The sequence below is a fragment of the Erigeron canadensis genome, chromosome 3, assembly GCF_010389155.1.
Source record: "Erigeron canadensis isolate Cc75 chromosome 3, C_canadensis_v1, whole genome shotgun sequence".
In the NCBI taxonomy this organism is placed as follows: Eukaryota; Viridiplantae; Streptophyta; class Magnoliopsida; order Asterales; family Asteraceae; genus Erigeron; species Erigeron canadensis.
Window position 1 is genome coordinate 15,457,898 of NC_057763.1, and position 16,323 is coordinate 15,474,220.

Sequence of the window (16,323 nt, forward strand, 5' to 3'; positions counted from 1 at the left end):
TTGTGATATAGCCGGAACATTTGTAGTAATATCTTAATTGATATTTCACGATGATCAAATGGAAATCCTACCATTGCTAACATCATTTCCCGCTTTGAACGTAGGTCTCATAATTGCATTTTTGTAATTATTGAGTTAACAAGAAGTCTATTGTGACCTTGGATTTTTCCTAAAAAGTCTTTAAGGATAGTAGAACATGGTTATCGAACGCTTAGGTGACACTGACCATGGTTTACATTCTTTGAAGCAATCTTGAGGTTGAAAAGCTAAAAGACCAAACTATGTTAGAGGTTTACTTTGTGCATTTCTCAATGATACATAGGAAATCCGATAAATGATATACATTTCTTTCGGTCATTTCATTAATCCTTTCGATTTTTGAATGCAAACGGATCATTCTTATCCGGTTTCTTTTCTCATCACCCTAACACAAAAAACACCAACACCATAATAAAATGCTTATACCAACAACTTTAACCTTACATTTTAGTCACCCATAGGGTTATTTGGGTTGGATTAATGGTTTGGGTTAATGAGTTGTTCGTTCTTATATTGAGCTATGGTTCTTTTGATTTCTTTTGACGTTCTTTTCAATCGATGTTTGCATAATGACATTGGTTTTTGTCATTATGAGGGGGAGAAAATAGTATGATTAATTTTTGATTTTTGATTAAGGAAGAAATTAGAAAGATTTTAAGGATAAAAAGATCAAGATCAATAATGAAAGGATGCTCACTCAAGATGTTACAAAAAGTTCAAAAATGCTCCAATCAAAGACTGTGATTACTAATGAATTGAGGAGGAGTATGATTACTTTCATAAAAGAATTTCCAAAACCCTATTGAAATTTTTACTCTCAAAAGTGTTCAAGACGATGTGACAAAGATCAAAGCTTCAAAGGACAAAAGGCTGACGATTCAAGACAAAAGAAGATTTGCTTAAAAAAAAGAGTCTTCATCAAATTAAAGATCTTCAAGTCATACAACAACACTTTACCAAAAGCTACATTGCACACATCAAGTGGGAGAGTACATATCTCTGAAAATTCATTTCAAGACTTCAAAGAAAAGACTTCAAGATTCGAAAAATTCAAGACAAATTCATATCTTCCGCATTTCAAAAGACAATTCTGATCTGTGATTCAACAATCCTCGAAGATTTAATACACACACACACTCATCATTCTCTGTTCAAAAAGAACATTGAGAATCAACAAATGATTTAACTTCGAGAAGTCCAAGACTAATACTGACTCAAGTTCTCCAAAGACAATGAGAAAGCTTTGAAGACTTGTTTCAACTCACCAATTGTCTTCATCACCGGGCTCATCAAATTCATTCCTACAAGACAAAACAACACGTACTTCAGACCTTACAATATATCACTAAGGGGGAGAATGTTAGAAATTCAAAAGTAGTGATACATTGTAATTTAAGTTATGGACTTACTTGTTGTTAAGTCATGAGTTGATGATTTCTAAGGTTGAGGGGCTAATTGTGATAATTAGCATAGTTGGTTTGTTTAGACTATAAATAGCCCTCAATCCCTTAGAAATCAACAACACTTGGCATAACTTGTGACATATCCTGATCAATACATCTGAAAAAACACACACTTGATCCCAATTCTCTCTCAACACACACACTAACCAAACGCCATTGTTGATGTGAATTCAAATGATAAAATCGTGTTGTTACATCAATATATATATAAATATGACCATCTTTCAAAGGAACAATTATTTTAAAAGTTATATAATTTATATCTACACTTTTGGGTCTTAAACTAGTTGAATCTTTGGATCTTTCTTCATGGATTCAACATGCATGAGCATGGAAAGAAAGATCCTATCAACTTTGCCCTCATCAAGTGTATATTCAAAAGAAAACATAAAGAAAACATAACCTTTTGATAAAACCTTTTTAATATAAACAAGAACAAGATTAATCTAGTAAAGAGATGAAGATATATACCCTTAATGACCACGTTTTTGTTCATGAAAAAGTGCAGAAAATTTGTGACCTATGAAGCCTCCAACAACCATTATTCAAGCCATAATACAACCCTTAAACTATGCTTACAATAACCCTTGCTTAATCTAACCTAAACCCTTATTATTAACAAGTGTTTAGATGAGTTTTGCTTTGTCTTTCCTTTGTTCTTTGGCTGGCCGAATTCAAGAAGAAGAGAGGGAGGGGAAAAGAGTTTTTGAGAGAGAAAATAAAGTTGGTGTGTGTAGAAAGTGAAGAGTGTGTTTTGTGTGAGTTTCAAGGGTGATCTTGGAAGGATTAAGCATTCAAAATGTGGAGTGTGCGTGTGTGTGTGTGAGGGGGGGGGACGGCCAAATGGGAGGTATTGAAGGGGTTTCTCATTTTGTTTTTTTTTTTTTTATTTTTATAAAAGTTGTAAGGATATTTGTATAAGGTGTATGTATATATTTTGTAAGAATATTAATTTGTATAGATTTGTAGTGTAGGTGATTTACTTAATCTAGTATAGGTATGTATATATGTATGTGTTGTGTATATATATGTATGTATATATATTTTTGGTGTTTTAATTTGTTACATGACTCATTGGTTGTAAATCTTGTATTTATATTAAACATATATACATATACTTATTATTATTCAAGCATTTTATGTACATAAAGAACTTGCAATCATTTCAAGGTGTTCATACTATTTCCATGATCAAATATTATTTAGTTGACTTGATGGTTAAATTGTTGGGCATTTATAAGTAATTTTGATAGCTAGCTCAACCTGTGAGACTTATATTATTATTTATAATTTAATCGAATATCAACTAAAATTTTTTTTTCAATGGCATTTTATTGAATTGAACTTAATACTAACAATGGCTTTAGATTATTAATTCAGGGGCATTATCTACTAGCTTCAAGTATAATTATGGCTTGCGGGAACATAGACAACCTAACTAGCACGTATATAATGTTTAAAAAGTAGGGTTGTTACACTCTTAGGATTAAGGGCTTTTCCTCGTCAACAAATATCGGTGTTCTTGCTCCTTACTCTTTATTTTTACGCATTGTTTACTTGTTCTTTGCATTTATCTTGCATATCTAAATATAATCTGCATTATATCTGTTTTCTATTCATAGTTTGCGAATATCTTCACCTTGTTTATTGTATCGTCTACATAATCTTTCATAAAACTCTTTTTATTAAACGCATCTTTGAAACTCAACATATTTTACAAGCATACAACCTCACGAACGAAAGTTTGGATACATAATGGATCTAAGTCTTCAACATATATTATCTTAGGTAATTTTTTACCAAAACAGCATTAAGATAGCGTTCAGAATGGTCCTGCATTCTCTAATGGCCTAAGTTAAAATTCTAATATAATATGAATATGACAGCATATGATTCCCTTCATACAGATTGTTGATTAATCTATATTATCTAATAAAACAAACCACCCTTTTTTTTCCTAAAACTTTCTACCTTTGAAAAACCAAAAATACACTTCTCCTTAATTCACTTATTTAAACAATTCCACCTAATATACCAATAACTAGACTATTGTCCTGCGTAATACGTGAATAAATATATTTTTACACTTATATATTAAAAAGACAATTTTCTTTACAAATTAAAATATTCAATTTCACTTTATTAACATTCGCTCTTTTGACCTTGATTTTTTCACAAACACTTATTGTGTTGCTCATTAAATCTTACTAATTCAATAACATATTCAATGTCAAAAGTTATTACTTATCCATGTAATCACAAATATCTTGATGTCATTCGGATTTTGTTCTCATAAGCCTCTTCTTTATTTCACTTATTTGTAATTTTGTTTCTACAAAATATTACTCGTAATAGATAAAGAATACATGCAAACGTTGACTTTGTTGTCATAAGCCTCTTCTTTGGAAGTACATCACTGGTGTTGGAAACATTAGTTTTAAGATAAACCTCTGAATTCGTAGAGTAAAAATTTTGAGTTGTTTTGATTTTAATAGAATAGAAAATAAAAAAAAAGGTTGGAAAAAGGGTTTTTTTCTTTGTTTGGGTAATGTACAATACATTGATAATATAGTTATATGTATTAACTATATATATATATTAATTATTATTCTTGATTTTTTATATTATAATTATTAGGTAAAAAGTATAAATTTGTGATAGAATACCAAAAAGTGTAAATTAAAATTAAAGGGGATTTTTTATATAATCATAAAAAGTATAAGTATTAATATTGTCATTTAATAAAGATGAAATAACTAAATTTGATCCAATGGTTATAAATAAAAGATGGAATCAAATTTAGGACTTTGTTATATATATTGTTTGTTATATATATTGAAAGATACAGCTTAATAAAATAATTTACGATATACATCCCCAACACTTAAAATAACTATATTACCAAATTTAACATCAATTATTTTTACATACACCACCATCGTTGCCCCATCACCGTCTCCACTGCTGCACCCATCACCGTCACCACCACCATCTCCACCATCACTACCCTACTACCGTTGCATTGTGCAGGCATAAATCTAGTTAATTACGAAAAGAAAAAAAAAACACTAAAAACTAAAGTCATTTTCAGAAAAATACATAAATATTATGAATCATGTGCCACGGCTCTTGTTGTATGCATTTATAATTTAATTATATCTATCCAATGGAACATAGAGTGTATGGACAACGTGTAGTTAGGGACCACTTTCGTTGTCGTATAATGTAGCATAAATATAGGACCACTTCCGTTTAAAACAAACAAACAGAGGTGTTCATCAAACTTTTAAATTGTGCGTATCAAATTAAATCAGGGTATTTGGATTGGTTTTATTGGTTTAAATCGTGTTCATCAAACCTTTAAGTATGCTATGGAGACAATATCATTGAAAACCTGAGCGGGTGAGTCTTATACCTTGTTGTGAACCTTGTTATTCCTCACTGTCTACAAATCCCACCACTAAATGTAAAGGATAGCCTGGAGCCTTTTCTGAGTCGTTGCATTCGCTTTGTGTTTATCACACCACTCAATCTTTTCTTCGGGTTTCATACCAGGGATTTTGAATCCAGTCCACGTGCATAAAAGGGACCTAGTGTCGCTTGAACAATTGCAAAGATTGAACAAATGGTCGATAGTTTCCACCCCATTTTGACACAAAGTGCAACGAAAAGACTCCACATCAATACCCCATACCAAAAAGGTTGATACTAGAGGGGATACCTTCTATTCTCTTCTCATTCTTCAAACAAAAAGATTAACTTTTTTGGGGACAAGCTTAATCCATCTCATTTTTATAACATTAGAATAATTAGAGTTATGCCTATCAATATAATTTCGAACTTGAGCAACTGAAAACGAAAACTTACCATTTAGATCCCAAATCCACTTATCTTTGCAATTGTCCAGCCGATTGGGGAGTAAGCTAGTAAGATGTTGAACCTGGTCGTTCTCACGGATAGAGATAAGTGGTCTGCGCCATTTCCAGCTCCATCCATTTGAGCTAACAAAACGATCACTAATAGTACCGTTACTTATTAACATCCAGTGCCATAAGTCTCAAGACTTTATATAATTTATATAAACTCTTATATAATTTATATAATCTCTTATATTAATAAAAAAAATAAGATTGTGATAATGTTATTTCATTATAAAAAAAAAAAAAACTTTCATGGCATGTTAATATATAATCTTAATTACTTTATGACAATATCCAAAAAAAGTTTAAAATGGGCAAAATAAAGAAAATATGGTAACTTATTTCAAGATATTGTGAATTTCAAATAATTTTAATAGATTATCATGAAAGGTTTCTATTAGGGTCGATGTTTAAATAGAAACGAGTTTGTAGATCAAAATTAGTTATTTTAATACTATTTTGGAGTGAAGAGATACGAGATTGAATTATCATTAGATTTTTTTAACATAGCTAATGTGATGTATATGTTTTGATTTTTAAACAAATTATAGTCTTAACATCGTTTACTCAAAATGCATAATGTAAAAATGTTCAACATAATAAAAAAGTTAAACACATTCATTGTGTTATATGTTAAAAAAAATCAAATTCTATTAAGCTGTTTACATAATATGCGGTTTGATTAGCTACTACAAGACAAATTAAGATTTTTTAAAGTTAAAATCAACTTTATAGGTATAATCGGTAATCTTAACTTTTGAATTAAAACTAAAGGTTAAGATTCAATTATTAAATTTGAATGTTAAGTTTTGATTTTAATTCAAAAATTGAAGTTGGCTTTAACTTTAGACCAAAGTACTTTTTTCGTCCCTACGGTTTTCGATTCTGCAGTTTTCATCCTCGCCGTTAACATTTGGTTAAAATCATCCCCGTGGTTTGCATTTCGTCCATGCCGTTATAACTTTGCTGGTAACCTCCTCACATGCAAGTCACATGAGGGGCATTTTCGTCTTTTTATAGAGTTACGTGCAAAAACCGTCCTTGTGGTTTTTTGTTTTTGACTGTTTCATCATTGCCGTTAACAAATCCAGGAGAACTTTTCAAACAAAACAAAACAAACAAAAATTTCCGGTAACAATTTAATCCATACAAAACAAAAACCTATATATACCTACATTTGAGGATCTAGTCAATCATCTTCAAATACAAACACGTACATACAATGGTTTAAGTATCAGTGGTATCACCCATAATAACGGTATCGGAGGGTACTCCAGTACAACTATTTCCAGTATCTTCGATATTTTTCAGATTACCGTTCCGATATTTCCGGTATTCTCATTTTTATATTTTGAGTTTTTTTTTAAAGTTATTTTTTCTAATACTTTATTGTTATTTTTTTTGTAATTTGAAAACTTAAAACTTATATTTTGCTATAAAGTAACTATTTGGTATTATTTTTTAGTGAATGATATTTTTGACTATTTTCGTTAAAATATAGTAAGTTTTATAACTTTTTTATAAAAAATATAAATAAACACCCGTACTGACCGGTATTAAATTAGATCCAGTATATATAAGTTTTTGATTTAGTTTGTTTTGGTTTTCGATTAAATTCTTGTTTGGAGGTTTGTTAAATACAATGATCAAATGCAAAAACGTCAAACTATAGGGACGAATTTTGCACTTAACCATACGGACAAACCATGAAAATGGATGAAAGACATAAATGCCCCTCATGTGCCTTAACAGATCTAGGGACGAAATGTAAATCACATGAATGATTTTGGCCAAAAATTAACAGCAAAGATGAAAACTGCAAAATCAAAAAATCACATGGAAAGTACTTTGACTACCTTTAACTTTAATTAGTATTTTCATGGATTATTACATGTGAATAAACTTTCACAAAATGTTTATATTATGTAAAGATTTTGTAAAATGTATATGTTATGTAATCGACTTTCAAATCTTGATTAGTGGATATACCTGACCAATAAAAAAGTTACAAGTGACAACTTATATGGTTGCCACATATACCCGGTTACAGTTACATTCAATAACCAAGATTTGAAAGTTCATTACATCATATAAACTTTTTACAAGATACATACACATTTTGTCGTTACACTCAAAATCCCTATTTTCATCGGTATAAAATAGCACGTTACCCGCGCAATATGGCGGTGATCATGGTGGCGACGATGTGGTGGCAAGTGTGACGGTTGGTGACAGATGGGGCGTCAATTGGTGTAGATTATTGATATAAAGGGTTAATGGAGATATTTTAAAAGATAAATGATTGATAGTGTAACGTAATCATTAATGTTAAGGGGTAGTGTAACTGAAAATATCTTAGTGCAAAGTGAAAATATTATATATTTTAAGGGTAGTAGATTAAAATGTTACATGGAAGAGCATTTTAGATATTTCTTTGTAACTTTTAACATGGGTATGTTTTTAATAAGTAGTATAGATCGAAAAAATAAAATAAATATAACAATAAGTATATAGTAAATGTAGTGAAAAATGGGAATAAGAAGATGGCCTGAAAATAGACATGTACTGTAGTGTAGTTACTAGTAATTATTGTAGTGGATATGCATGAATCATGATATATATAGAGAGAGAGAGTACCAGATATAATGAAACAAAACAAAACAAACGGCAGTCATATTATATCATATCAGAGGAAAGTGGAGTGAAGTGAAGTAGGTTCATTGTTTATGAAGGGGGGTTCGGGTTTGAGTTCTATGAATAATGGATTAGCAATACATGTTGGGGATGTAGAAGAAGAAGATGAAACGGCGGCGCCGTTATTACATCACCTGCGGCGGTCAACATCCAACACAACTTCACAGATTGCCATCGTTGGTTCCAATCCTTGCCCTATCGAAAGTCTCGACTATGAGTCAGTACTAATACTCACTTTTTTTATTCAGTTTCTATAATATTCAGGAAAGAAAGATTTAACTAAATTTACTTAGTGGCATAGCCAGGCAGCGTGTTAAGTTTAGGATTAACTTAACTTCTAATATGTGTATTTGCTAGTATATGATTGTGTGTATAACAGTAATAATTGGATGGATAGTGGGATATGAAAATATTCTTATTAGAGTGCATCAATGATTGATTGATTGTGATTTGTTTAAGACTACCCAACATTCATCATGTAGCAGTATGATTGAAGGGATTTATGTTGCCCCACTAATAGGCTATACCATTGGTTATGGATTCTTATTTACTAGTCATCAAATATGTTTTTTTCACAAGCACTTTTAGTTCATCTTGATTAGTCAATGTTATGGATTACAATTCTTTTTTGTTGTCCGTTCTATCCCACACTTGTATAGTCATATAGATGGATTCTAAAATATGCGGCTTATAGTTTTAGGTAGTTTCTCTTTCACTCTCTTTTTTTCTTTTAAGAAAAAAAGATTTAAATTTGAATAATATTTTAAAGATTCTGACAGGGGTGGTGATGGGAGTGGTCTTTGGTTCTGATGCTCGTCCTATGACCAACAACTTAAAATGAGCCTTGTGATGAGACGTGAACGCTCTTAAGGTTCCAACCCTTCCCTATCTATAGAGCCCCAAAGCTCGAGGTCCCACAGCCTAATAAGTCCATCAACAACTGTCTAGCATCCCTCAAGATACCTAGTGATCCACCTAATTAGTATCTGACACCAGTTAAGGGTTCCTATGGTTCTGAAAGTATTTGGTTTCCAGCAAGTATGGTATATACAAAAACATACACAGTTATACCAAGCAAGCATAACAATATTGAATATAAGCGATGCTTATGATCAAGGACAGAACTACTGTGTAGGGCAGCGTGATTGCTTTTTAAGATCACCGTTTTTGGCCTTCATCTTGTTTATATGCAAAAAACACCGACTGAAGCTAAACATAATGGGATTCGAACAATATAAGTTAGTGATGTAGAATGAGAATGTTGTTGTGACTATGTGACAAGAACTCTCTTGTTTTTGAATCTTAACTCATATGTATACTTTCATTTGTGCTGTGATGGAAGCCTCGCAACCTGAAGGTACAGCTAAAAAGCCTAAAATGAGCGTTTTCGTGCAATATTTTATATTGCCATATTCAGTGGTAACTGATTGGTGCCTTTACTCCTTTCCAAGTGTTTAAAGCTTTTCTGTTAGTCATATGGTGGGTAACAAATTTGTAGCATTTAGAAGATGCCAAATATTTGGTGCATAACACTCTTTTGCTTAAGATTCACTGTTCATTCTTCGCAAGTAAAATCTGAAGAAACACTAGAGTGTAAGGAAAGGGTTCATTGTGTGGCATGGTTCACATTGGCAAACAAGTCATTTTATTCCAATGTCACTAAGTATCACAAGCAGACTTACTAAGAACTATACATGGATACATTCGCTGCCAAGTAATTGTTCTCTTGACTTATCTGTTCTTTTTCATTTTTCTTTAGGATTATAGAGAATGATGTCTTCAAGCAAGATTGGCGCAGCAGAAGTAAGGTTCAGATATTCCAGTACACATCTTTGAAATGGATCCTTTGTTTTCTCATCGGTCTTGTGGTAAGTCTTATTGGCTTCTTCAACAACCTAGCCATTGAGAACATCGCCGGTGTGAAGTTTGTGATCACCTCCAACATGATGTTCGCAAACAGGTTAGAATTGCTCTCATTAACTGCTGTCTAGAACATGACTTCTGTGGTTGAAAGTGGCCTTCTGACTGAATCTTGAATGATTTATCACAGATACTTGGCTGCATTTCTCATATTTGCAGCTGCAAACTTAGGCCTTACCTTGTTTGCTTGTCTGATAACAACTTTAATAGCACCAGAGACTGCTGGATCGGGCATACCTGAAGTTAAAGCCTACTTAAATGGGGTTGATGCTCCTGACATATTCTCGTTTAGAACGTTGCTAGTGAAGGTGATTTATTTATATTATTCCTGGCTTGTTTTGTCCCCCCTTTTTCTTTGGTTTTTCTTAGTTCATACTATAACTTTCTTCATATGATATTGAGTTTGACTAGCATCATTCAATAGAAATATTTTATGTCATTCACCTTGATATTAGTATTTTCAGATCGTTTGTACATGCCATTATTTTTATGTAATAGAACGCAAATGCCCTAAGGAGAAATGTCAGATATTGTGGATCATGAAGAATATTAACTTGGTCATTATCTTGTTTAGTTAAAGAATTTTTCCTTTTTAGTATTTCTATGAGATGATCAGATGTATATATGGATAGACATCCCATTACCCTGCGTTGATCAGATGTATATATGGATAGCCGTTCCATACTACCATTGCCCCCCCACTCCCACGAGAGACATTAAATTACGTACTACTATAGATAAAAAGACATGGGGTCGGAATTTGAACCCCTGACCTCCAATTTCATGTTGCATGTTCCCCTCCACTAGGCTTCTATTGTGGCGAATATGAGATGATCTAGTAAATACGAGGGTTCATCATTATACTATTATCCGGAAACTATTCATTATACTATTATAAGGAAACTATCTGAATCGTTATACATTTTGTAAGTTATATTGTTTGTTTTTCTTCTGTTTGTATATGTGATGTGGACTTGTTGACAGATTGTTGGCAGCATTGCTGCTGTGTCATCATCTCTCAATGTCGGGAAGGCCGGGCCCATGGTGCATACTGGTGCATGCATTGCAGCTCTAACATGTCAGGGTGGATCGAAGAAATATGGATTGACGTGGAGATGGTTCAGATTTTTTAATAATGATAGAGATCGACGTGATCTTGTAACTTGTGGATCAGCTGCTGGAATTGCTGCTGCTTTTCGTGCCCCAGTTGGTGGAGTTCTTTTTGCTCTAGAAGAAATGGCATCTTGGTAATGTTCATACATCCATACATGGATTTCTTTTGTAACTACCTAGAATACTACTATAAACTATCCAAAAAAAAAAAAAAAACACAGTAAAAGCCTGTGTAGCATTTTATAATTTACATTTTCTCTCCACAATTGTATTTTATGTTTTAAAAGCTGATATATTTGATAGTAATTTGGTGGTTCCTATAGATATAACATACTAATGTATATTTGCATCATTTGTAACTTTTGTTATATTCTTTTACACAATTCACACACATGGGAATTTGAATGCTGGATTCTGTTTTTCTGTCTTTTTAAAAACTGTTTCTTCATATCTATTCATGTCTTCCATCATAGTTTCTGGTGTAATTATACTAATATATGTTATTCTGTTAGATTTTCTATAATTTTTAGAGTTTCTTTATATAATATCTTCACTGACAATGCCTAATTGTGGCAACCAGGATGAACCCAAATAAACTAGTTCTTTGTGACATTCATACCTTCAATGTCATTATATTTGATACGAAGTCTAAAAATAACTTGATGCTGGAAAGAGGCTTAATTGATTGTTGATTTTTGTTTACCTTCTCTGTAGCTAATTGGCTGATGTCTTAAACTCTTGATTGTTTACATTTACACGCTGCTCAAATGAAATCTTGAATGCCTTCTTAGCAACAAGTCCTTGCAGTAACAGCTTCTAAAATGGTCACCTTTTGTGTGTGTTTGTGTGCCATTCTGCAGGTGGAGAAGTGCCCTTTTGTGGAGAGCTTTCTTTTCAACCGCCATTGTTGCAATTTTGCTTCGGGGTTTGACTGATATGTGCTTGAGTGGAAAATGTGGATTGTTCGGAACTGGGGGTTTGATAATGTTTGATGTTACCTCAGCAGACTTAAGCTATCATCTTGTAGATGTACCTCCGGTTCTTCTTCTAGGGGTCATTGGAGGCATTGCAGGGGGTTTGTACAATTTTCTCCTGGGCAAAGTTCTCCGACTTTACAATCGTATAAACGAGTAAGCTTCTTTTTTTGTCATCTACTTCCACGGTCTGCTTTCTTGGTATATCGAAATTTTGGTAGTATCGTTATGTTAAAACTTATTTCATGTAGGGGCAAGATGGACGGGTTGGGTCGTTGAACAAAATGGGATTTGGATAGTCATTTTTTGGTATGGATAGAACTGGGCTGAGTTGAGTCTGGAATGACCTACAAACACTATTTTGTCAGATTTATGCTATGTATGAAGCTTTACAGCATTTGTAATGAGTACACAGTAATTTGAGCAGAATAATAATCCAACTTTCTCAATAACCATGATTTAGAGAGTAAGGTGCCTCGCCATTTAAAAGGAAAAAAAAAAAGAAGAAGAAGAAAAAGATGCCTCGAGTATAGACTGTAGGTGACATTAACTTGTTATGTGCTTCTCTTGAAAGCTCATAATTAATTCTTGATTTCTGACTTTGCTACTCCAGGAAAGGCACTGCTTGTAAAGTACTCCTTGCTTGCACAGTTTCCATAGTCACTTCATGTCTCTTATTTGGATTACCATGGTTTGCACCTTGCCGAGATTGTCCAACCGATGCATCTGAACCGTGTCCGACTATCGGCCGTTCTGGCAATTACAAGAAGTTTCAGTGTGAACCTGATCAATACAATGAACTAGCAAGTCTTTTCTTCAACACAAATGATGATGCAATTAAAAATCTATTTAGTAAAGACACAGATACAGAGTTTCACCCCTTATCAGTTCTAATGTTCTTTATCACCTGCTTTTTTCTCAGCATATTTAGTTACGGGATCGTGGCTCCTGTGGGTCTCTTCATTCCCGTAATCGTGACTGGTGCATCTTATGGGCGTCTTGTTGGGCTGTTAATTGGTTCAAGCTCTAATCTAAACCATGGGCTATTTGCCGTTTTGGGTGCTGCTTCACTTCTTGGTGGATCAATGAGGATGACTGTTTCACTATGTGTTATTCTCCTAGAATTAACCAATAACTTACTGCTGCTACCGCTTATAATGCTTGTACTTCTTGTTTCTAAAACAGTGGCTGATGCTTTTAATGGGAATATTTATGACCAGATAATGAAATTAAAAGGGTTTCCTTATTTAGAAACACATGCTGAACCGTATATGAGGCAGCTAACTGTTAGTGATGTAGTCTCAGGCCCACTTCGTGTTTTTAATGGTGTTGAGCTCGTGGCTAACATTGTGCATGTTCTTAGAACGTCGGGTCACAATGGGTTTCCAGTAGTTGAAGAGCCTCCACATTCTGAAGCTCCTATCTTATATGGTTTGATTCTACGGTCTCATCTTATCACGTTACTAAAGAAGAAAGATTTCTTGCTTACTCCAATTCCCACTGTTGTGGATGCTGTAGAGCATTTTTCATCAAGTGATTTTGCAAAGCAGGGTCTTGGAAAAGCAGATCAGATTGAAGACATAGAACTGACAGAAGAAGATATGCAGATGTTTATTGACTTGCATCCTTTCACGAATGCTTCACCTTATACTGTTGTTGAAACCATGTCATTGGCCAAGGCTCTTACACTTTTCAGGGGTGTTGGTTTACGACACCTTTTAGTGGTGCCTAAGACTTCCGGGGTAACGATACTTTCCTACACTTCATATGTGTTCAATCCATCTAGCTCATTCTTTAAGTATTAAAATGGACAGGTTGGGAGGGTCTGGTAACGGTTCAAAATGGTTGGGCTAGACCGCCTTTGCTTTTTTGGCTTGTTTTTTCTAGTAAACTTTACTAGTAGTTAATGTCTTCAGTATAAGCAAGTAAACTACCTTTTTACAATGATAATTTGGTAGGAGGTTTTACGCATTATGAATACAGCTTAGGTCCCTTTTGATCTGCTTGGCTCATTAATCCTTTTCTTTTCCTTAGCAAATTTTTTTTTGAGTTTGCTTATTTGACGGAGGCAAAGTATAACCTAATTCAACCTATTTATCCATAAATCGGGGCCTAATTTATCACCTCTATTGATCATTTCTAATGCGGTTTTAAGTTTTAACTTGGGTTAGGTATGATAATGAATGTATTGGGTTAGCTCATTCTTTAAGTATTAAAATGGACAGGTTGGGAGGGTCTGGTAACGGTTCAAAATGGTTGGGCTAGACCGCCTTTGCTTTTTTGGCTTGTTTTTTCTAGTAAACTTTACTAGTAGTTAATGTCTTCAGTATAAGCAAGTAAACTACCTTTTTACAATGATAATTTGGTAGGAGGTTTTACGCATTATGAATACAGCTTAGGTCCCTTTTGATCTGCTTGGCTCATTAATCCTTTTCTTTTCCTTAGCAAATTTTTTTTTGAGTTTGCTTATTTGACGGAGGCAAAGTATAACCTAATTCAACCTATTTATCCATAAATTGGGGCCTAACCGAATAATTCAAGGAAGGGCGCACCGCAGGGAGGGTCCTTTTAAGCGGATGACTCGTCGGGCTGTCGGAGGGGGACTTCTTTGAGAAAAAGAACTTGAATAACTTCGTTTTATCACCTCTATTGATCATTTCTAATGCGGTTTTAAGTTTTAACTTGGGTTAGGTATGATAATGAATGTATTGGGTATGATTACAAAACCATATTATTATCATAATTCATGAATAATAATATAATCCTGTAAGTAAATCAATCTTAAGGTTGTAATCATCTGTATACCTTATAGGCCACTTTCAACATCTTTTACATGTTTCCCTTATAGCTATTTTCCTTTTCCAGTTTTATCCGTGATACTGTATTCAAAATAGTACCTGAATTAACTTGTTTTCATATGATCCACTTGCGATTGCCACCTAGCCAACCTTTGTGATTTCTACTTTAGTGTCGCGTACATGTTTAGGTTTGACTTTCCTGTTTCTGATGTGTATTTTGTGGGACTCGCTGACCTGACCCGCAAAATGAAGATAAAATTGGAAGAACTAAGCACTAGCTACCAAATATTTTCTGCAAAATCCAAATCATATTTCCAGAAATATAAAAATGCATCGTCTCATTTTCTGCATTTTTCCTATTGCAGAGACTGCCTGTTGTTGGTATATTGACAAGACATGATTTCATGCCAGAACATATACTTGGTTTGCATCCAATGTTGGCAAGAAGCAAATGGAAAAGATTACGATTCAAGTTCCCGCTTTGGAACAAAATCTTTTAGTAAGTTTCTACATTTATATATACTCCGTCTTCCATTAGATGAGCAGTGAAGATCGTTTCTCTACCAAGGTATTCTTGCAGTTTATTCTACCCAATAGTTCGGTCAATTATATCTGGTATATATGAACTTTATATTTTTCCACCAAGAGTACAATATCTTAGATTACATGTTTATATTATATACATTCAACCAAATCATGTATCAGCTCTTTCAGTTTTAAGCATGGTCATATCAGTTGATTCTTGGTACTTATTCTTCTGTAAGTTCGTGTTTATACATTGTTACCCTTGGTTATAGATAGCAAAAACCGAACCGAAATACAACAATGGATAAAAGTTGAACCCAAATAAACCGGAACCAGAATCAAACAAGTGTTTTTGTTTTTCTGAAAACTGAAATTTTGGGTTTAATTTTCGGTTTCATATAAATAGCCGATTCTTATATGTGTATATGTATGTGTAGTGTAATTTTTATACATTTATATCATTTTATGATATAACGGTTATTTAAAAACTAAAATTTTCATGAAAACTAGAAAACTGATCAAAACTCAAAGCACAATGTGATCTGAACCTAACACAATGTGATTTCTGAAAACACATTGTGTTAAGTTTATAGTCAAACACATTGTATGTGTTTTTAGAAAATACATTGTGTTAAGTAATAATCACAGTATGTTTTATCCAGTTTTTATTGGGCTTTGACGGTATTTAGGACTTGAGTCACATGAAGAATCTTTCCCATTCTTCGATTCTTCGGTTATGTATGGAAAGATAGAAATATTAAAAATGACCACAATTTTAAGAATTTTTGTTTTCAAATAGTTACAACTCATATATTATAATTTATTACTATACAATCTCTTTACTTGGGTACCTCGTAGGACCTCGACCCGCCTACTC

General features: G+C 33.2%; 1 protein-coding gene across 1 annotated transcript; it reads left to right on the forward strand.

Annotated features, from left to right (window-relative positions):
• The first annotated feature begins 7,962 nt into the window (after positions 1-7,962).
• LOC122591222 (putative chloride channel-like protein CLC-g) lies at positions 7,963-15,671 on the forward strand. Its single transcript, XM_043763450.1, has 7 exons — positions 7,963-8,333; positions 9,876-10,076; positions 10,167-10,344; positions 11,021-11,283; positions 12,010-12,279; positions 12,737-13,865; positions 15,287-15,671. The coding sequence occupies exons 1-7, from the start codon at positions 8,149-8,151 to the stop codon at positions 15,419-15,421; spliced, it is 2,361 nt and encodes a 786-aa protein (XP_043619385.1). The 5' UTR covers positions 7,963-8,148; the 3' UTR covers positions 15,422-15,671.
• Positions 15,672-16,323: the final 652 nt, after the last annotated feature.